This window comes from Vespa velutina, chromosome 6, assembly GCF_912470025.1.
Source record: "Vespa velutina chromosome 6, iVesVel2.1, whole genome shotgun sequence".
Lineage (NCBI taxonomy): Eukaryota > Metazoa > Arthropoda > Insecta > Hymenoptera > Vespidae > Vespa > Vespa velutina.
In genome coordinates this window covers 3,292,946-3,316,298 of record NC_062193.1, presented here as the reverse complement: position 1 = coordinate 3,316,298, position 23,353 = coordinate 3,292,946, and the positions used below count along the sequence as shown (strand labels likewise).

The window sequence follows — 23,353 nt, the reverse complement described above, 5'->3', positions numbered from 1 at the left end:
CGTCCTATTGTTTGCCTAAGTACCGATCAAGAACAAAAGGAAGTCATGGGACAAAGAGAAGTGTTGACTATTAAGCGGTTGCTCTCTCTCTCTCTCTCTCTCACTCTCTCTCTCTCTCTCTCTCTCTCTCTCTCTCTCTCTCTCTCTCTCTCTCTCTCTCTCTCTCTCTCTCTCTCTCTCCTTGTCAAATGCATTTACCGCGATTTAACACTGTCAATGCGTTTCAGGCAACTCACAAATTCATTCGTCGTCTGTGACTGCATTTTAAGCGAAAGCATCGCGACATCCCGTCGTCAAAGATGTGTGAGATTAAACGCGTAAAGCTAGATAATAAATTCATTGATCTTTCCATTCGAATATATATATATATATATAATTTGTATTATTATTCGTGAAGGAATTTTCGAAAGTGAACGTTATCGATATTATTGAAAATTATAGAAAAAGTCTAAGTTATTCTTTCATGAAGATATTTTTTGGAAATCTTGAAACTTTGAATCTTAATTCAAGAACTCTCTTATTCAATGAACTCTTTTTCGTCAGGTGTGAATGTTACTGCTACTGTAATCTCGTTGATTCTAATGATAAAATTATTAAAAAAAGAACAAAGATTATTTTCACGTGGTAGCAATTTTAATCAGAAAGAAGAGGAAGAAGAAGAAAAAGAAGAAGGAGGGGGAGGAGGAGGAGGAGGAGGAGGAAGAAAACGAAGGCACGTGACTCACCTTTGTGCGTCGGCACAGGATGAAACGGCAAAGCATCCGCGATCGAAAGAGACGAAAGGAAGAAGACAAGAGGAACGGTGAAGAAGAGGTGGTAGCAATAGGATCTTCTTCTTCGTCGACGACGTCGACGGGGCCTGTGGGCCTCGTCCTCTCCCTCTTCCTCTTCCTCCTCCTCCTCTTCCTCTTCCTCCCCCTCCTCTTGGGCCAGGGCCGCGGAGCAACGGCTCGGCATCGCGTTTCTCGTACCAGCAACGCGTCGGTCTTTTCTTCTAATGGCGCTATCTGCCGCCTTTCGTCGAGCAGCCGAGCACCGCACTTGTCGAGTCACCCACCGAGCTCATCTCCTCTTTCTCCTTCTCCTCGCCTCACCACTGCTTCTTCTTCTTCCTCTTCTTCACCTCCTCCTCCTTCTCCTCCTCCTCTTCTTCTCCTACTCCTCCTTCCGCCTCCGCTTCCTCCTCCTCCACTTCGTCCACCTTCTCCTACCCCTTTCAGGGTCGCTCAACCTTTCGATCCTTCTTCTTTCTCTCCCCTTCACTCCTCCTACTCCTCCTTCTCCTTTTCCTTTCTTCCACCTAGAACGTCTTTTTCAACCGGTTCTATCCTTCTTCTTCTTCTGCTTCTTCTGTTGCTTCTTCTTCTTCTTCTTCTTCTTCTTCTTCTCCTTTTTCTCCTTCTTCTTCTTCTTCTTTCTGCTTAGGTACTCTCGAAGATCAACTGCTCCGCGATATCAACGCTGGAAAATAAAGAGACTGACGTGAGACTCAACTTCGTCGTCTAGACTCTCTCATTGTCTATATATATATGTACTTTCTTTTAATTTTATACTGAACAATATAACACTGTTACTATATTTAAATATATCGATTCCTCATATAATTAATTTCTAATTACTTATATATATATATATATATATATATATATATATATATATTTCTTTTTCATCAAAACATGACGTAAAATATTATATATTTTACGAGAATAAAAAGTAATCTCTATAACGATACTATACACAGTATAGATACATATGGTACATATATATATTCATCTATGTAACACACTTAAGTATATATAGATACGTGGAAGAACGAAGAAGCAATTTCGTGTTTTTGGTTTTGACGAGAATAAAGAGTATGAATGATGCAAATGATTATTTCAGAGAGATTAAGCGCAAAAGAAAATCCATTGATTTTTGATGCTTTACACACGATCGTACGTACGTGCAAGGTAATATAATTACTAAGATAAAAAGAATGGTCGATTAAATGATTTACAAACGAAAAAATCCTTTTCTCTTTTCATTGATCGATATATATATATATATGTATATATATATATATATGTATATACATATACATACATATAAATTTATAAAAATTTGGCTAAAGATGTACAATCGTGACTCGAACAAACAAAATAAAAAAAAAAGTAAAAAAGAAAAATAAATGGGGGGGGGGAGAGAGAGAGAGAGAAATACAAAGCATTTCATGTCGACAGAAATATAGCCAGTTATAAAATACTTAAAAATTAAATGATCCGTCGTTTATCGCCCTTAATCGAAACTTTTCGCGTTGTAAATACATAACGCAGCACCTGGAGTATAAACTCGGACGATTCCGTGTTGTGCAGCGAGACGATACACCGTACTACTAATATCGGATCTACTTCGATAAACTTCAAAGTGGCCGGAGCAAATTATCTCGAGAACGTACTTTCTCATACGAAACTTTTGACGATAACGATGTTTTTTCTCTATCTCGGTATTATTTAATATATGTTTTCTGTTAAAATATCTAAGATTTTTCTCTCTCTCTTTCTCTCTTTCTCTTTCTCTCTCTCTCTCTCTTTTTGTGTTTCTCTAAATACAAAATATAATCCACGATAAACAAATAAAATTGAAATAGAAATTAAATTAAATGCAAGCTAATACAAGTCATTAATAAGTAAACATCGAACTTCTTGATTACGTCAAATGAAACAAATACTTCGAAGTTAGAAATATAAAGAATGTATGTTTTGCATTTACGAAGGAATTTCGTTCGTTTAATATAAATAATCCAAAACTATTTGAATACTAATCGTATCGTGTTCCCTTGATTTTTTTCATAAATGTCGCAGTTAAAAGAAACAAACAAACAAAAAAAAAAAGAAAAGAAAAGAAAAGAAAAAAGAAAAAGAAACAAGGAAAATAAAGAAGAAAAAAAGAATAACATCGCACGCGAACAAAGTAGTATTAAGGTAAGGTATACGATTATTTCCGTCACGATCGCATAATCGCCATTATATATCTTTTCGACGATATCACCGACATATACGGGTCATAGTCGAAATGATGTCACATTAAATAAATTTTTATTCTAACAAGTCGTTGATGATAAAAGGTGTATCCGATATTTCATCGCGTTATCCTTATTTTTCTTTCTTTTTTTCTTTTTTTCTTTTTTTTTTTTTTTTTTTTTTTTTTTTTTCATATAGATATAATCCGTAAATCGATATCTATTACATATTGCATCTAAATTTGGTAAAATCTGTAACAAGGAATGAACGTACACATACATGAATACATACATAATATCATCCCCTTTAAATAAATACGTAATTGGAAATAAAGATAAATTCGTAATTTTTTTTTTTTTTTTTTTCATCCGGATGCTGTGCGATCGTTATTCGAATATTCGACACGCTTTTGTCGTTTATATTAACATTTCTCAACATACAAGAGAGAATTATCTTAACGCTTGCAAGAACAATAGGATAATGAATGTAACAACCACGTGTCCGATTTCTACATTAATTTTCTATTGTAACGGTTAACTCGTATCCTCTGCACAAAGGAAATACATCGTGAGAAAACGAAATAATTATCGATGCCGCCGTAGTTAAAGTAAAAAGAAATAAATAAAAAATAAAAAAAAAAAAAAAATAAAAAAAAAATAAAAAAACAGAACAACGTAGAAAACGGTTAATCGATTAATACCGAGAAAGGATTAATCGAAAGAAGGCATAGGTATGGCTATGCCGACTCTGTGACCACATAGATGAGAGCAATCTCTCTCTCTCTCTCTCTCGTATACACACACACACACACACACACACACAATCTTTTTCTGTCTCGTGGTGCAATCGTGACACCACGTCAGTATTTCTTTCCTTTTTTTTTCCTTCTTCCGTCTTTAATTAAGATCTTTGAAATTCCGATCGAATGACGTCGTTGTTGTCCGACTAGTTGGATATCCAAGCATCGTCTCGCGTTTACCGCAATAGTTGAGGATCTCGATAGCTGCAACGAACTATGTTCGAATCTCGGGGAATCCCCGGCTATATCTTGTCTATGTGATTCCGAACGAGAAATACAACGTCCTTATATTTTCTCACGCGGAAACAAATTTGTACAATTTTATATATGTATAAACGATCTTTGCGATAAGTTAATCGATATTTTTTCTTCCTTTTTTTCTTTCCTCTTTTTTTCCTTTCCCTTGCAAAGAAAAATATGTATCTATTTTACGGAGTAATAGAACGAATTAGTTAGCTTACGTACATTTGTAACTTAAGATAAATAGCAAAGTTTTGTTTTGGCAAAAATGACAGAAAGTAAATAGTTTCAATGCGATACGTTGTATATATGAAATGAAATGAAATGAAATGAAATGAAATAATATAAAAATAAAAAAAAAAAACTTATTACTTCTAGAGAGATTCAATTATAGATAAAAAAAAATATAAAAAAGAAGAAGAAAAAAAAAATAAAGAACATAAAAAACATAAGATAAAAAAAAAAGAAATATATATATATATATATATATGTGCGTATAAAAAAAGGGGTGGGCAATTAAATGTCGAAGAATTCATTAAGTGTGTGTAAAAAAAAAATAAGAGATAAAAATGTGCTACTTTCTCTTTCTCCATTTGATAACGTCATAATTCAAGAGCGAATGCACTTGCAGTAGAAGCCGCTGCTCTATCCCGCTGCTCCCCATCGCAAATAATCTACGTGAGACATAATTTTTCGAGGGAAGCAGGAAGAAGGATAAATCATGTCCCTCACGAAGTAAAGCACTTCGATAGTAGAGAGAATATAGTCACGCTCTTTTCCTCCCTCTCTCTCTCTCCCTCTCTTTCTCTCTTTCTCTCTCTCTCTCTCTTTTCCTCTCTTTCTCTCTCTCTCTCTCTCTCTCTCTCTCTCTTTTCCTCTCTTTCTCTCTCTCTCTTTCCCTCCCTCCCTCCCTCCCTCTCTCTCTCTCTCTCTCTCTCTCTCCCTCTCTCTCCTCACTCTTTTTATCATAGCTATGGTTCGTTCACTAAATTGACCAAAAGCAAATAATTTACGAGAGAAAGAGAGAGAGAGAGAGAGAGAAAGAGAAAGAGAAGCATATTGTATATCTCTTTTCTTTCGTTACAAAACATAATAGTCGATTATAAAATAGTACTTGTTTCGCGCGTACCACTTTCCTGAAGTCGATTAATTCGTGAAAGAAAACAATGAGAATTATTTTACTTGAATACCATAGAAAAAAAATTATACGGGGTGAATTAAAAATTCCTAAACGGTCTAAAAGTTCCTAAATGATTTTTAAATATCGATTATTCATTTTCGGGACTTCTTTTAGCTAAAGTTTTTTTATATGATTGTAAAACTAACAAACCTAGCTTGTGAAATTACAAATCAAACTATAGATCTAAATTTAAAAGCTCTCAAATTTTTTCTTTTTTCTTTTTTTTTTTTTTTTTTTTTTTTTTCTTTCTTTTGAACGAGCTAGGAACTTCCTCTCTACCTTGTACAATATAAGAGAGAGAAAGACAGAGAGTACTACTTTTTTTATATATATATAATAATATTATTACATTGTATTTAGAATAAGTTGGAATTTTAAAAAACATTAAACGTAATTTAATCGTAATAATTTAAACGTAAAATTAAATAAGATATAAAAAGTACATATATATATATATATATATATATATATATATATATATATATATATATATATATATGTGTGTGTGTATGCATATAAAAGGTGAAACTTTAAAGTTACACGGACGTTATACTGGAGTTAAGATCGTGAATTACATACAACTTGCAGCAACCAGGATTACACGTTTGCTGCACTTACATATACGAGCGAGAACCAGATATCGATCTGGTAAGAATCTTTCGTCTTCTCTCTTTTGTTTCCTCTTTTTTTTCTTTTTCGTTTATTTTTCCTTCTTCTTTATTTATTTTCTTTTGTTCCTTTTAATCTTTTTACTTTCCACTTCTTGAAGATATTAAGACTTCGACGAGTAACAAATTTTTTTTATTGGCATCGACCTGATTTTGATTTAGGATAGACGTCTCGAATTGTCCTCTCTTATAATCTAATGAGAATTTTCTAATCGAAAGAATAAGAAGATAATCCGATCAATAAAGATGCTCGATTGAGTAACTATAATAACGATGAATGAAATTCGATACGATTCTATTATTTTTCTAAAAATAATGAAGCTATTTTATAATCGATGCGAACGAGGAATATAAATCTGAAAGGAACGATGAAAAGAAAAAAGAAAAAAGAAAAAAGAAAAAAACAAATATAAACAAAAAAAAGAAGAAGACTAGAAAAAAAAAGAAAAAATAAATATGTACCTACGTATTAAATAGAACGTGTAATAAGCAAGATACTTTTCTTTTTTCCTTTTTTCTTGTATTTTTATTTCTTTTTTCTTTTTTTTTTCTTTTTTTTTTGAAAAGCAACGAAATACTACGAAGGGTGTTATTAACGAGAATAGAGCACTGTTTACATTGTAAATTTATGTTCGCGACGACATGAACGGAAAAAAATAAATACAAATAATTAAACAAATGATAATAATAATAACAATAACAACATTATATGTACGTACGATGGGTATATACATTGTAAATTTACATTGGCGACGATAATAATCCTATAACTGAGAGATTGTAAATGTAAAGATACACGTAACTAATGCGTATATAAAAATCGTTGCGAAAATAAAATTATAGAAGAGAGATAGAGAGAACGAGAATACAAAAAAAAAAAAAAAAAATAAAAAAAAATAAAAAACACAAACGAGCCATGCAATGATGATGGTAGTGGTAAACTCTCCCCCTCTCTCTCTCTCTCTCTTTCACTCTACTACCTCGGCAAGTAGAAATGCGCCATGAATTTAAAATACATCTAAAAATCAGTGTACTAACGATCCAATTATGGTAGGATGGTATTTATAAAGTCGGCGATTTTTTATCCAGGGCTACCTCGTTTCGACAAAATGTCGAGACAGAAAAAGAGAGAGAGAGAGAGAGAGAGAGAAAGAGAAAAGTGAAACAAAGAGAAAACTCATTAGACTATACAAACATGATAAATTTATCCCACTAGAAACTAGACCTAGTGTAACAAATTTCTCAAATTTTGCTTTAATCAATAAACATTTTCGATTTATAGCTTAATATTTTCATTATTATTATTATTATTATTATTATTATTATTATTATTATTATTATTAGTATTATAATTACTATTATTATTATTATTATTATTATTATTATTATTATTATTATTATTGTTATTATTATACTACGTAATCGCTTTCGCTAGTTACAAAAGACGCATATTAAAGGTATTCTCCTATTTCTAAAGTCATAATACACATACTCTCTCTCTCTCTCTCTCTCTCTCTCTCTCTCTCTCTCTCTCTCTCTCTCTCTCTCTCTCTCTCTCTCTCTCTCTCTCTCTCTCTCTCTCTCTCTCTCTCTCTCTCTCTCTCTCTCTCTCTCTCTCTTTCCTCTTGCGAAATATAATTTCCTAGACCCAATCAAAAAAGAAAAAAAAAAAAAAGGAAAAAAAAATCGCTCGTGCAAAGAAAAACAAAAAAGAATAATACGAAGGTTCGATATTATTACGTGTTATGTTAAAAAACAAAACCGAAACTATTAGGAATAATATAATATATCTACAACTTGTCCGTGCCTGTCGCGTATCAGTAAACGGCATAGGTGAAAGCTTGTTGGAACAAAAGTAATTCATGGAGGTAAGAAGAATCGTTGCGGAGTTAGGTAACGAGTCGGCATTAAAGTCACCGATAATGACCGTAGTGCCGAGATGCAAAGCTGCCAGTAAAAAAGTCATCGATGTAAAGTCTTTCATTGAAAGGGTCAATTGTAGATTTTTATCTTCTTAACATAGTCACACATTCGCATTCATACAAACACACACATACACACGCACACACACACATATATAATATATATATAAAATCGTTTATATATGTTCAATCGGATTAACAAAGTCCGGAGTACATGGTTACGAAATCAACTGTTCTTTTACGAAATTACTACGAACGATGCGAAGAGAATTTTAGAGAGAAAAAGAGAAAGAGAGAGAGAAAGAGAGAGAAAGAGAGAGAAAAAGAAAGAGAGAGAGAGAGAGAGAGAGAGAGAGAGAGAGAACCTATCGGGGGGAAAACGTATAAACGAGGGAAACGTTTAAACGACACGAGATTTCGAAGGTCTGTCTGGATATAATAGAGAGGAAAAATGACGGAGACTGCGCGCGAAAGGGACGCGAATGAACGGGGGATGAGATATGAGATACGGATGTGTTCAAAGCAAGAAAGACAGAAGGATGAAAAGGTGGAAAAGGAGGAGGGAGGAGGACGAGGAGGAAAAGAAAAGTAAGAAGGAAAAAGGGAAACGAACACGCATGTACATATATATATATATGTGTGTGTGTATGTATATATGTTAGGTATATAATACAAGGTTTTACTTATATAGTTACATGAAGCACGTATCGCGCGTGCTCGCCGATTCTCGCGTTCTATCAAATTCTCTTTCTCTTGCTGTCGCGTACACACTTACCAAGATGCAGCAACGGCAGCAACGGCAGCAACGGCAGCAACAGCAACAGCAACAGTAGCAGCGGCGGCGGCAACAACTTAGGAAAACGAAACCACAGTTGTTGCCACAGGCGTCCTTTCCTTCTTGATACTGGACTCTCTCGACGTTCATAGGGCGGAGCGTTCCTCGCGTTACAGTGCGTTCGCTCCGATATGAATCGCGCGCACCATTACGTGTCACAGGAGCGGCCCTCCGAGTGAGTGAGTGCGTGTGTGACTATCCCTCGCGAAAACGAGAGAAACAAAGAAACCGGGGAACTGGAAGGAAACAGAGAGGAGACCGAGCGATATATAAACTGTGTTGTAGAGAGAGGGTGAGAATGTGATAGAGCGCGATGAGAGGTGAGAGAAAGACAGAGAGAAAGAGAGAGAGAAAGAGAGAGAGATGAAGAAATAAAGAGGGAGAAAGAAACGTCAAAAACACAACGATACGAATAGCAACGCGTTCCGCGTCGAACTGACGAGCCGCTCTCGTGACTCGCGTAAAGATACCGAGGACAACGACTTCCCCCACTATTCGCCGCCTTCGACCCAGCTGTGTGCTTTCTCCCCACTCCGTGCGATGTCTCTTCACCGCACGCACCGGTACTGCGCTTCCTTCATTCGTCTTCCCCCACCAAATCAACTCATCGCCCCACTCCGATACCACCACCCTCAGACGAGCTTATTCGACCCTCCTATCTTTAACGAGCCTTCCTCTTCTATTTCACCCTATCTCTTTTTTTATCTCTTCTTTATCTTTTTCTCTCTCTCTTTCTCTTCCCTTTGGTCATCTCTTTGGCAGCTACTCAACGCTCTTTGACCACTATCCCTCGCAAGTTGAGCTTAGTTCTTTCTCTCTTCCAAGAACAAAGTTTCAACGAAGAGAATACTTGATTCTCTTTCTACCTTACCTTCCTTCTCTTTTGCCTACATTTTTTTCCTCCCTCCTTTTTCTTTCTCCTCTTCTTCTCTAGTATTCGATCACCACATGCCCTTTCAACGTCATTCCTTCGGAAGTTCAATACGTGAAACTTTCTTTGATTATCCGAGCTTCGGTCAGTGAATCTCTCGATATTACGAAAAGACAAGATGTCCTTCGAAGGGAATACATTTTTGGATTCTGAAAACAGTGAATTTCGATTCTTTTCTACGATACAAGTAGAAATATCGACAAAATTTTCATTGATACGAATTTATGGACGATAGATATTTTATAAATATTTATCGAACGCGATGATTTTTTGTGTATTTTTTTAATAATTTTTTTTCATATGTATATATATATATACACGTACCTACACATATTATTTTTGCAGTCATTATTAAGTGCGATAAAAATATTTATATCTAATAAATATATGATATATTGTGAGTAGAAATAAAATACGAAAAGTGAAATATATCAATGGACTACTTATGTGACCTATCAAAAAACCGTTAACGAATTGAAACTAACGTATAAAACAGTGATACAATGTAGCCAAACATAAAATATAAATGAACAAAACATAATTCTTACTGCCAACGTCGTTGAAACTATTTGTTGATATTTCTTCGTTATTACGAAAAGGAGATTCATTCCTTCGAGGCATTTCATTGGTCAATTGAAAAATATTCCCTGTTATGATTGGCTGCAATCTGGAGAGAATTTATATTTTATTAATATTATAAATTTTACCGCCAAATATAATACCTATTGTGAAAGTAAAATAATTTCATTAGATTTTATCTTCGCTCTAATCTAATTCAACTAAAATAAAATATATATTATTGTTAATACGTTAAAATATTATTCGAAAGTTTTTAGGTTATGTCATATTGTGATGTCGATATTCGTTGACGTCACACGCTTGACAGGTGTCTGTAGATATCTGTGGCAATTCAAAAAGAATTTATTATGGTAATTACGAAAATAATTTTTATATTATAATTAAAAAAAAAAAATTCATCCAAATGTACATCTACTCTTTTGACATTTTTTATTGTAGGCTCGTTACTTTCGAGAAGAAGATATTGATGGTATGCTCCTTTGTGTACATTATATTTTGATATTATTTATTATATATTAAAATATGCTATTTATATATATATATATATATATATATATATATATATATATATACATATATATATTTTTTTTTACTTACATCTTTACATATATGCACATTATTAAACACTTATTTAACGATCCTGATTTGTTCCATTACAGAATTCAGGGAATGTTTTTACCTATTTGCTCGCAATGGTCAGATTCGTACCTTAGATGAATTGACCATCATTATGAGGTCATTAGGTCTCAGTCCAACGATTGCAGAATTAAATAAATATCTTAAAGATAAAGGTTGGCTATACCAATTGTTGTTCTTTTTTTGCAATCATAAAGACTTTTATGTTAGTTTAATAAATTATGTGATAAAGTATTAAAAGTTTTGTTTTTATATACCTTAGGTGGAAAAATGTCATTTGCTGATTTTCTGGAAGCCATGCATTTGCAAACAAGAGCGGAAGATCTTCCAAAAGAAGTTATAGAAGCTTTTCAAGCTGCAGATACTGCTCATACCGGTACTATACCTGCACGACAATTGGCTCACATGCTTCTTCACTGGGGAGAAAAATTAAGTAACAAAGAAGGTAAGTAATTGTAAGAGAAAATGTTATAAGAATATTTATAATACGTACAAAAATCTTTATACGTATTTGTATTAAAGTTGAGCAAATCTTTCGAGAGGCCAATGTATCCATCAATGGTAATGTCAAATATGAAGATTTTGTAAAGATTGCCTGTGCACCAGTACCTGACTACTATTAAATATATAAATTTTTGGATTATAAATCTTTTATATATGCTATTTGAAGATATTTATTACTATGTAATTTGTAACACTTCTATATAACATTATACCATTAAAAGAAACTTTTTTTGGCTTAATATTTTTTAACTTTAATACTCTATATTTTTCATAAGAATTCAGATTAATTGTAAAAAAGTAAATATTATAAACAGGCATTACTTGAAATTTAATAAAATAGCAATTATACCTTATTATTTATTACTTACTGAATTATCAATTGAATTATAGCAGCTGAGATAGATGTTCGTATATAATACTCGATATAATATTTACAATGACGTCTGTCTTTAACAAGTAAACTTATGATTATTAAATTCCACAGTGTAAAAAAGTATAGCCAAACATGCTCTTAATATTAGCCGCACGAAAAAAAAGAAACCACAATCGAACTATACAACAAGTTCCAAAGTCTTCTTTTCTTCTCTAATTACTGTCATTCTAATACTTTAATATTTTTCATATATTGTACGATTAAATATAATCAATACACTGAACAATTGTAATTTGACGTTTTATACAAAATTGACTTTAATAAAATTTTAAATAATTTTTATAATTAGCCATCGTATTTGCTCTCCGTAGTAGGAGGTGAACCGTATAGGATAACAGCTGTGCTAACGATAGTCATAAGAAAAAAAATACCTAACAATATACGATCGCTAACAAGAGCAATTTGTTTCCATTCTAATTCCGTTCTTTCTCTTTTATCTTGTTCGGCTAAACGCCTCTCGTTTCTCTCAATAGTTGCATGCACTCTTCCCAAAATGCGAGTCCATTGAGTTTCCAAATTATTATCTTTCCCAAAATCTAAAATTCATTAAACATAATAACACGATTAGAGTATATCTAACAAGATTTAAAAAAGAAAAAAAAGAAACGAAAGAACTTACCAAGACTAGGACTGATATTGTCACCATCCTGCTTTCTCTTAACGTGCTTAGGTGACGTCATTTGTTGCTGAGGTAAATCAGTTTTAGAATGTAATGGACAACTGTTTACCTTTCTCATCGATTCTGCGGATCCCTGATATAATTGCGACGAATTTTTAAATCCGATGAAAATGTTTCTTTTTTATTATTCTTAAATTTTTTTTTTTTTTTTACATTAAAAATTTTTATGTTACGAGCAATAATAGTATTTTAATATATTATATTCGATAAAAATTTTGTCACATTACCGGCTTATTCTCTTCTTGAAAATTAAGAAACACTATTCTTGCCAACTTGTGTAGAAATAACGATCTCACAACTTCGGGTACTCTCGTGCCACGATGATGTAAATTCAAAGTCAATACCGCTAATCCTGACGCGAACGACACGAGACAAATGCTTACTCCATAATAGAGACCTAAATGCGAAAAGCGAAATGCATAATGGCATCATTAAACATATGTACATACATGTATATGTGTATAAATTATATACATATATATTTATATATATATATATATAAAATTTAAATTAATGATAACAAAAAAATAATACTTCGCAAACCCAATGATAAATCCTATCGAAACGAGAAAATGACTATATTTTCAAAGGAAAAAAAACATGATAAAACTCTATTTTTTTTACTTCGATTTTTTGTCTTTCTTTCTTTCTTTTTTTTTTTTTTCTTTGAAGTTAAATAGAAACAGAGCTCCAGGGTATCGATAGAATTGTCACTATTTATTGTTCCAATATAAACGTCGGCCCAGTTTCTTCAAGTTCCACGCCAACGTATTTGAAACGTCACTGTTAAACGCAGGGATTCTCAGTAATCATATTATTGAGAATGATCTTGATTGGCTTCTAGATTATTTCATATATACAATTTTAAATTACTTTATACAATACTATATATATATATATATATATATAATGTTTCAAAATTGATGATTGAAACGTTAGAAACATTGAAATTTTCTTGAATTACTATTGGTATCTAAAATTTAGATTTAGAAAAAAAAAATACTAACTTATCAAAGGCGTCTTTTCCGTCGGTGGAAGAGTCTCGCGTATTGTCATGAGGAAGACAGTCATCGAAAGAAGAGCCGAGATTCCAAGAGTAACTTTTTCTCCAGATTCCGAAGGTACATAGAATACCAGTAGAGCTGCACAAATATAAGGCCCACTGATAAAAACTTTCGTCCTCGTGAAATTTTAACTGTGGAATATCGAATGAAAGGTTTTAAACGGATCGTCGTTTTCTAACTCTAGAGATAAAATCTTTTATGAGAAAAAGAAATGAAGATAAAATTATTCTTTCATTCTTTTTTTTTTCTTTTCTCTTTGTTCTTTTCTTTTTTTTTTTTTTTTTTTTATTCATCGTTTCCTAAACGTTTCTCGTTTAATTAAAAAAAGTCGAATAGAATGCACACACATCCACATAGACATACACACATATACAAATGATTTAGTTTGTCTGGAATATTTGAAATTACAAAGATGCGACAGAAGGAAAAGAAAAAAAAAAGTCGTTGGAAAAAAAGGAACGTTGAAAAAAAAAGTTAGCCTTTACAGAAGGCTTTAGAATATAATAGAAAAAAAGGATATATTACTGTATAACTCACCGATACCGTTGATAAGTATGCAAGGAAGTATGAGATTGAAGACATAAAACATGGATCGCCGTCGTAAACGGATCTCATAAGTGATATCCGGGTAAGGTTCTGGACAACAGGAGTAATACTCGATATTTCGTCTGGCAGAAAAATCAACGAGATCGAATTCACCGTTTGCTTTGTAATTAGTTACGTCGCCTTGTTCGCTCTGTTTTTCAAGTTCGAGCTGAAACAAAATACACGAAGAAAAAAAAAACAAAAAGTTAAAAAGAAGAAGAAGAAGAAGGAAAAAAAATTAAAACTTACATCGGTTATATCATCGAGTTCACTTTTTCGGTCTTTTTTTCCTCTTTCTTCTTTTTTTTTTTTTTTTTTCTTTCATTTAAATCTAATTATTAATTCGATCACACTTCGCCGTTAAAAGGGCAGAAGAGGGAGGGAGACAGAGAGAGAGAGAGAGAGAGAGAGAGAGAGAGGAGAGAGTTATGCGTCGTGAAAAATGGCTTCAACCGAAGAAGATTGAAAAGTAGGAAAGGAAAGGAAAGGAAAGAAAAAGAAGAAGAAGAAGGAACAGGAGAAGGGGGTGATAGGTAAAGGAAAAGGGGAGAGAGAGAGAGAGAGAGAGAGAGAGAGAGAGAGAAGAGGAAAGAGAGGGCTCACCAATTGAGAGAGTGAATCTGAGCTTGCATTGAATTCTTCTTCCATACAGGATTAAGCCCTTCGATCTGCCCGTTCCCTTTTTGACGACATGGCGAACTAACATTTTCGATTTGCTTCTCTAAAATGATTCAACTGATCGTCCAGACGCTCTTGTCCATAGTTAACACGAACTATACACGTCACGAATGGGGATACTCATGTTTTTTAATCTGTTTTAAGATATACGTCAGTATAAAAGAAATCAACAAATTGATATTTCATTCGATTAAGTATCTTTAAAATGATTAATTTTTGTCGATCAAATGAAATGTTTCTTCCTTTTTTTTTTTTTTTTTTTTTTTTTTTTTCTTTCTTTCTATAAGGCAATTTGTATCATACAATTAATTACTAATAGTAAATAATTCGTATCAAATTTATTTTCTAATCCCTTAATAGGGCGGGGGATCTGCCCCTGTGTGTAAAACCTGTAAAAGTGTTTTGGTTGACTAGCTGATAGAAAATTTACTACCTATATGCTGTTAAATTAAACCATAACTCTCTGACGATGTAAGTTCCGAACGACTATGTTGATTTTCCTTTGGAAAATTGTTTGCCAAACTGAATTGAGAGTTTGAAAATATAATTTTAAACCAACAAAATTTTGTTCGCTCGAGGATAAGATAAAAACAAATGGAATATATGTATGTACGTTAACCAATGGAGACCTTAAAGATACTATAGAAAAATTTATTTATTCATTAGCCGACATAAAACTTTGTGAATCGTAGAACTGTCGAAGACCATAACGTTGGATTTTAGATACAACATCTTGAATATTAACACCCGTTGGCAAGCTTTTTTTTCCATGCCCGGTTGGAGTTAATTATCTGGAAAAATCCGCAGGGACTGCGCTACGTGGGGATTTTTTCTTTTCTCTTTTTTTTTCTATTCCTTTTCTTTTTCTATGTCGAACAATAAGTTGTTAAATATCTCAAAAATTCACGAATAAAATATTCCCAATATTTTTTTGTTAAATCGTAATTTCAGTTCTTTTTTTCAAAAGGGAACAAATAAGATCTGTTTTATACGGATTAAAATTAGATAGCCTATATATATATATATATTTCTTTTTTTTCTTTTCCTCTTTTTCTTTTATTTTTATTTATTTATTTTTTTTTTATTTTTAATGAAAAGAATTGTTGAAAATATATGAGCCAGTGATTATAAAAGTGGTCTGAGTCAAAAGTTAAAAAAAAAATAAATAAATAAAAAAAGAAAAATTTAATTTTTTTTATAGTCCATATAATTGTTTTCTTTTTTTTTTTTTTTGTATAATTTTTGACTTAAACTACTTTCACAATCATCGATTTACATATTAATATACATGATATACCTGATATCCGTCGTAAGTCCAAGATGCCCATTTCAAGGCACACCTTTGTTCATCGAAGGGAAAAAATTCAACATCTATGTCACAGCTGCTACGAAAAATACCATGACTAAGCCATACTACTTCGCCCGTGTGACTGACGATTACGTTTGTATTTATAATCGCTGAACTGTACTGTGGATCTGCGCTGTACAAAAATATTTAACGAATCCATGAATCGCTATGTTCGATCATTCTTCTTATTATAATTCGATTAGTATACATATATTTTCTATTGTAATAAAGATAATAGGTATATATTACATTGTGATATAATTAACGCGAATAAAAAAAAAATTTGAACACCCGCTTACTTGTTATAGAGTATAATATCAGGTCTCCAAACGCGATTGTATGGAACACGAATTACTCGAATTCCTGCGAATTCCGAAGCGTTCCATTTCAAATGATGATCGGTCCAAATTTGTGTTACCCAACAATTAGTGGTTAGTATTTGATTTTTTTCATCCTGTCATTTAAAATGATCGATTTTAAATAATGATAACAATAGGATCATCGATACTATTATTTATATATGTATATATATATGTATATATATATATATGCGTGCGTGCGTATGCGTGTGTGTGTGTGTGTATATATATATATATATATATATATATATATATATATGTAGAAAGTCATTTATATGTATCAATGGCGTAGGTAGTAATACCATACCCAAATGCACTCTCAACGTTTTATACATATACTACATAGATTATTCATTGTTCAAAGAATTTTTATGGTCTATCACTCACCACATCGATTATATGATGAAGAGAAAGACCAAAGATAACGGCCAAAGGTTGAGAAGAATTTTTTGCTGGTCTCACAGCTGCATCGTATCCCTCCAACAAGTATTTTGTCAATCTGTATTCGTGTTCATCACAGAAACCTGAAAGAGTAATACCAAAAAATGTATTACGTTACGCGTATAATTAACTTACATTACATTAAAGTCTTTCAGATTTTGAGATCTTTTATAATTATTAAAATAATTTTCTGATTGACAGTATACTTTTATTTATATATGTTATTGTAAGATTGAATAAACTGAAGATATAATAAAGCGGGGATAAAGTCGAAAATTTTTATGTCAACAAAATTTTGATCAAATTCTAAATCTGATCTATTTAACGAACTTCCCTATATGTAATATTTTAACCAATTCGTCAAAGCTAAAGATTTCAAGTTAATTTAACACGACACTCTTTCCTACACAAACTACTTCACCTAATCTTCAATAGTTACATCGATAGAATCGTATAGACGATAGTTACGTCTATTGTGTCCAAAAATCCAATTCGTACGTTAGCTAATCCTCCGTAACTCTTGACTCTTCACGTTTATCGAGAGCACAAAGAGAAAATAAAAAGCGTCGACGAGAACGAAGGAGACCAATCCGTACAAATGACACATCTTCCATTCATTTTTCCTACCTATTGTAATTACAAGTTAATTATAATTATATCGTCGAAATCTACGATTTCTTATCCAACTGTAATTAGCAGAACATAATTTTCATATCTTCCGATAATTATCTCTCCCTTTTTATATAGAAAACTTTTACCAAATATTAATTAGTTAAAACATTGTATCTTTATCACCGTGAATATTCTTATTGGTTCAATAATGATAAGAAAAAGAAGAAGAAGAAGAAAAAAAAGTTATGAAGTTATGAAAGACAATGAAAAATGAGATTAAATCGCTCATGCGATTATCATCCTAAATATTCTTATAAAATTTCAATGATAAAAATAAAAAAAAAAAAAGAAACGAAAAATAAATAAAATGCAAAATGATAAAAAAGATTTCAATAATCTCTAAATTTTCCAATATTTTAATAATGATTCTTAATTGAATTCAATAATGAAATAATCATTCGATGAAACACGTTAAATTTTCCGTATAATATCTGGCCAACAATTTGTGTTAAATAATAAACAAATAAAAAGTATTTGTTTCTAATGTAATAAAATCTGATAGATTTTCGCGAGTTGATCATAAGAATTATTCAGATTGATAAGATATATACATATGTACATACATACATATATGTACATGTATATCTCTGACATGATATCGAAGATCCGACAGAGAAGTATCGTTTCAAAAAATGACGGACACAGCCGAAGGGAACATCGTCCTTCGAAATGTGATAGATGTTTCTCGCATCGATTCACGCGACAAATTGCATTTCGTGAAATACATATAGGGATATACATGTATATATATATATATATATATACGTACACACACACACACGAAATATATATATATATATTATTTCCCTTCACATTCTTCTCCTATTGTTAATTTTCAAAAAGATTAAATGTTATGACTCTCTCATAGATATTATCTCTAATTACCAAGATATCTGATAGCCAAACTAATAAGAGAAATCTGATAAGAAATGTTCCCTGCAAAATCATTGCAAATAAAAACATGAAATTTATAACGATTATTAAGACGATAGTTTATTGTTATTATTATCATTATTTTCATAGTAATGGTCTCTCAGATATCAATGTTTTCATTTATTTATTATTATTATTATCATTATTATTATTATTATTATTATTATTATTATTATTATTACTATATACAGAATACGAGAACCTTTCCATAATACTTCATGCGTAATAATGGCAGATTGGGGAAAAATAGAGAGAGCAAGCGAGCAAAAGAAAGTAAAAAATTGAGTAGAACATTTTGTGAACATAATGAGATAAAAAAAACAAAAAAAAAAACCCTCAAAAAAAATTTTATTCTAATCAATTTTACCAAACGATCGATCTTTTGTTATTCCGGCTAAATAATTCGCATGAAAAAAATTATGGTAAAGAGAATAAAAATTATTCAAGATGACAACGTGCGACACGCCGCGATCTAAATTATTCTAATTTCGCGCATAAATTTCAAACGATCAATACATACATACATACATACATACATACATACATATATACATACATATATATATATATATATATATATATATATAAAGGCTTATTGTTTCGCCACGAACGATTCTATCGATTCTATTCGATAAATAGAAAATCGATCGAAAAGGAAATCGAATAAATGAAAGCGTCGCGATTCGAACGAAAATTCTTCGACTATTTGAAGGAGAAAGAGAGAGACGGAGAGAATGAAGGGGTAGGAAGGAGAGAGGACAAGTAAAGAGAGGAATGAAGATAGGCCAGAGAAATTTGTGGAACACGAAACTCATTTACAACTCGATCGAATGCGATAATATTCTTGCAGGAAATCCTGTCGAGTTGAACGATCGAATTAACGGACGGTTAGTAGAAATGAGCTTTAATCGGAGATCGAACTTGTCTTAATCGATCTAGTTATACAAAATAGTTCCCGATATTCGTAAAGGCTTGATGAACAATTTAGTTTTAGAAAAAATTGTAATTTCATTTTTCAAAGTCCTTAAAATTATAACAATTATACTCTATGTGTATGTAAATACATTATATATATATATATATAGAGTTATTATATAGAGAGTATAATTATCATAATTGCATATATATATATATATATATATATATATATATATATATATATATAAATATTTATATCAACATATATAAACAAAGAAAAACTATATGATAGATACATATACGAAGATTTAAATATCCCGCTTAAAACGAAAGTGATGACGGTATCACGTGATGTCGTGCGTAAACGCGCCATTTTCCAAATTACAAACAAAACGAGTTATTGCAAGAAATGTACTAATATGAAAACAATCGATCCATCCTACTCCATCTACATCTTTGTTTTTCTGTTTTTGTTTATTAGAGAATAACGAAAATACGTGTTTTATTTCGTTCTCACTTTTTTTACGATTACTCAAAACGCTATTTTTTAAAATACAGTTTACGCTTTTCATTGTAAGATCGAAAAAAATCGGAGTTTCGTCGAAAAGAGAATTACAAATGAGCGCTCTTAAAAAAAAAAAGAACAAGAGAGAAAGAGAGAAATAGAGAAAGAGAGAGAGGGAGAAAGAGAGAGAGAGAGAAAGAGAGAGAAAGAGAGAAAAGGTTTCGAATGAAAGCCAATGACAGAGTACGATTAGTAGAAATTTCATTGAATCGAACATTTCGCTTCGGTTCATTCAAAGATAGAAAAAATATATTTTTTCTCCAATTTTTTTTTCTTCTTTTTTATTCTTCTTCTCCAATACGTAAATATACATTTACGACTCTAAATTAGTACCATTTACTGTTCATTTGTCAAATTTGCATTTAAATTAGACGATCTCATTTTCCAACAAAATTTTTTATCCAATATATACTTTTAATGATACGCATAAAAGATAACGTTGAAAATGTAAGCTTGAATATGAGAGGAAAAATTTCACTATCAGCTCATACCATTTTATCTTTTATATTCTACATATATATATATATATATATATAAATATATATATATATATATATATATATATAAATATATATATATAAATATATTTTATATATATATATATATATATATACACGCAAATATGTGTATATATATATATATATATACATATATAAATATATATATATATATATATATATATATATATATATATATATAAAACGATGTCACTTGTTTGATACGTTACAGGCATGAAATCAAAAAGAAATAATAATTTGCTTCGAATGTCATACCAATATGAATTATTACATATTGTGAAAAGCAATAAATATTAGAGAAAATTAATGAATTTCATTGGCTGTATTAATAATTAAATTATTGTTAATAAAATCATTAATAAAATATTCTTGAAGAAAAGATTCTGAAAAATATTAGTAATATAAAAATTTAAGCGGACATTATATATATATATAATATATATATATTCAATCAATAAAAAAATAATTTACAATAACAAATCTTACACTATTTTATATTTTAATCATACGTCAGTTGTAGTCACATGTGCAAGTGTACTTTAACAATGCATTAATAAATGATATACGATGAAAAAATTAAAAAGAATAAACTAATTTATTATCAAAATATAAAATATATTGTACTATTACTATAACATCATGATTGATACTCCTCCGTAATAATGGAGGAAAAGCTGATTGAACAGATAGGCGTATATAATAATTGGATATGAAAAAAAAGAAAAAAGAAAAAAAAATCATTTTGAAATTATCGGGCACCCATAAATCGTATTCCTTGAATTTTAACCAGACTGAAAGAGTTTCGATCGAACGCGAAGATAGATGATCGAGATAGATTATAGTTAAAATCTATTCAGAAATTTTTGAATACATAAACGAGTTGCTTTACCAAATCCACTACTATCAGTATCCACCGACATCATACGTTTTGATGAAAACGAGAAAAAAATAGAGTCGAGGGAGAAAAAAAAAGGAATTCCTCGTGGAAAATAATTCAAGGAAAATCCTTGACCCCCCCCGTCGATCGAAAAGTCCATATTTGTGAAGAAATTCGAAGTGGTAGGGTCGGTCGGTCGGTAAATTAGCTGATATTTCGAAGCGACGAGCATCGTTTCCAACTTGTATACGTTATAACTTAAATTAAAAAGTTAAATTAAACCAGACGAACGGATAGATAGACGAACGAACGACTTTCTCTATTGTTATAATTTTTTATATTCGATTCATGATAAAAAACGATTTTGATCTTATTATCATCATATATGAATATTATAAAATTTTCTTAAAATACAAATATTCGATCGAAGCAAGAACAAAAGATTCGTTATAGATGGATAGGAAAAAAAGAAAAAAGAAAAAAAAAGAACGACGTTTCTTGGGTGGAACACTTGAAAAAGGAAGAAAAAGAAAAAAAAAAGAGACGAAATAGAAAGGTGGGGAGGGGCAGAAATAGAAAAGGATATCGTATCTTTCGATGATAGAAAAAAGTATATGACCACTCACCATTCTTAAAAATAACCGCCAAAATTCCGAACCGAAGGAAGAGGCCGAGAGAAGGCGACATGGAGTTGAAGGACGACTTAACCGCGAGACCGCTCGTCTTTCACTGATATCCGGTAGTTGAAAACCACGGTGCAATTTCGTCCCTGAATCCCGCGTTACCCCTACCGTCGTCGTTTCTTTCAAAAGGAAACTCGCGCAGGCGTTTCATAACAATACAGATACGAACGTCGAACGATGTGTCCTAGGAAAGAAAGAACAGAGTGAGACGAATGGAGATAGATAGATAGATAGAGAGAGAGAGAGAGAGAGAGAGAGAGAGAGAGAAAGGAAGAGAGATGAAAGAAAAAAAAATTATAAAAAAATTATATTAAAGAGAGGGAGGAATCAGATTGAAAAAAGAAATCAGATTAAAAAAAATAATCATTTATATAAAAGAGAGAGAGGAGAGAAATCAAAGAAATCAGATAAAAAAAATAATCATTTATATAAGAGAGAGAGAGAGAGAGAGAAAAACAATTTACCATTACAATTTTCTCACGAAACACATACATTTATATTGAATAATTTGTTCGCGATTAATATTATCTGTAATTTCTCTATGTAATTAGCAAAAAAAGAATGGGATACGTAATCGTCATTGTAACAGCGAACGCCGTGATGGGATTTACGATCGATCGAAACGTCGGATTGGCTAATTACGATTATCAAAATTATTCATGATCGAATTGAATCGAAATCGAATATCGAAATGTTAAATAGACGTGAAAATGCGATTAGGTTATAATATTAATCGATTTTGCTTTATGAGATTATGTGCTCGATCGTACTTATTTTTTACGACTTTTCGAAACGAAATACAAAAAAAAAATAAAGAAAAAAAAAATTTTTCTTTAACAGATGTTCTGGTAAAAATGAATAAAAGAAAAAAAAAATAGCAAATATGCGTGTACGCTTTAGTTCAGCGTTAATACGCAACGTACATATATGCATGAACATACGTGGAAATAAAGCTTTCTTTCTCGTTTGGAATTATTCGAGAAGGCTGACAAAATTTTAAATCTCGAATATACAATTCGAAGCATCGAGGCGAAAAGAAAATGTGAGAAGAAAAAATATATATATATATATATATTTTCTGTTGAATTTATTTCGTAATCGGATCACGAATTAAATTCTCAACAACGCAAATCTGAAACTTTTTTGTTTGTTTGTTTGTTTCTTTCTTTTTTTTTTTTTTTTTTGAAAACAAATCGTCAATTTTGTTTCTCAAACAATTTTTCGAGAAAAACAAATTTATCATATGAAATATTATCCAACGATTTAATTGATTCAATGGAGGATAATTCCCTACCTGAATTCTG

At 31.3% G+C, this 23,353-nt stretch overlaps 3 protein-coding genes across 10 annotated transcripts in view; 1 reads left to right on the top strand and 2 right to left on the bottom strand.

The window, feature by feature from the left end:
* LOC124949768 (disintegrin and metalloproteinase domain-containing protein 10-like) overlaps window positions 1–10,615 on the bottom strand; it is a 41,782-nt gene extending 31,167 nt beyond the window's left edge. For 2 of the 6 annotated variants that reach the window (XR_007101165.1, XR_007101166.1), the window contains exons 1-2: window positions 8,587–9,457; window positions 726–1,461 (exon numbers count right to left, since the gene is read on the bottom strand). Coding sequence is in view for 4 of the 6 variants with exons in the window: in XM_047495434.1 (XP_047351390.1) it covers window positions 726–957 (232 nt within the window). In the remaining 2 variants the exon portion in view is untranslated. Of the gene's footprint in view, window positions 1–725; window positions 1,462–8,586; window positions 9,458–9,517; window positions 9,757–10,125 lie in introns of those variants that run through there. The other 4 variants (XM_047495434.1, XM_047495436.1, XM_047495435.1 and 1 more) reach the window with 4 other exon arrangements.
* On the top strand, window positions 8,629–11,531 carry LOC124949781 (calmodulin-like protein 4). Of its 3 annotated transcripts, none has more exons than XM_047495469.1 (6): window positions 8,629–9,209; window positions 10,407–10,506; window positions 10,595–10,625; window positions 10,816–10,947; window positions 11,055–11,237; window positions 11,315–11,531. In XM_047495469.1, the coding sequence occupies exons 2-6, from the start codon at window positions 10,504–10,506 to the stop codon at window positions 11,413–11,415; spliced, it is 450 nt and encodes a 149-aa protein (XP_047351425.1). In that variant the 5' UTR covers window positions 8,629–9,209; window positions 10,407–10,503; the 3' UTR covers window positions 11,416–11,531. The 3 variants fall into 3 exon arrangements, with proteins under 3 accessions (XP_047351425.1, XP_047351424.1, XP_047351422.1); XM_047495468.1 differs by having other exon boundaries at window positions 8,629–9,661; window positions 10,414–10,506; XM_047495466.1 differs by having other exon boundaries at window positions 8,629–10,310.
* LOC124949772 (neuronal acetylcholine receptor subunit alpha-10-like) lies at window positions 11,190–22,068 on the bottom strand. The gene is made up of 12 exons (XM_047495451.1): window positions 21,993–22,068; window positions 16,830–16,966; window positions 16,383–16,537; window positions 16,033–16,216; window positions 14,010–14,226; window positions 13,416–13,550; window positions 12,636–12,805; window positions 12,349–12,481; window positions 12,101–12,265; window positions 11,665–11,743; window positions 11,286–11,408; window positions 11,190–11,208 (listed from the first exon to the last, which is right to left on the bottom strand). The coding sequence occupies exons 1-11, from the start codon at window positions 22,051–22,053 to the stop codon at window positions 11,360–11,362; spliced, it is 1,485 nt and encodes a 494-aa protein (XP_047351407.1). The 5' UTR covers window positions 22,054–22,068; the 3' UTR covers window positions 11,190–11,208; window positions 11,286–11,359.
* Window positions 22,069–23,353: the final 1,285 nt, after the last annotated feature.

Bases quoted from the DNA above. Each gene is read 5' to 3' on its own strand.
- LOC124949781 (XM_047495469.1), top strand. The intron at 10,626-10,815 runs GTATGCTCCTTT...GTTCCATTACAG, and splicing joins TCGAGAAGAAGATATTGATG to AATTCAGGGAATGTTTTTAC. The intron at 11,238-11,314 runs GTAAGTAATTGT...TTTGTATTAAAG, and splicing joins AAAATTAAGTAACAAAGAAG to TTGAGCAAATCTTTCGAGAG.
- LOC124949772 (XM_047495451.1), bottom strand. From the start codon at position 22,053: ATGTCGCCTTCTCTCGGCCTCTTCCTTCGGTTCGGAATTTTGGCGGTT. The intron at 16,967-21,992 runs GTGAGTGGTCAT...TTACTCTTTCAG, and splicing joins GGCGGTTATTTTTAAGAATG to GTTTCTGTGATGAACACGAA. The intron at 11,744-12,100 runs GTATTTTTTTTC...TACTTGTTAAAG, and splicing joins TAGCGATCGTATATTGTTAG to ACAGACGTCATTGTAAATAT.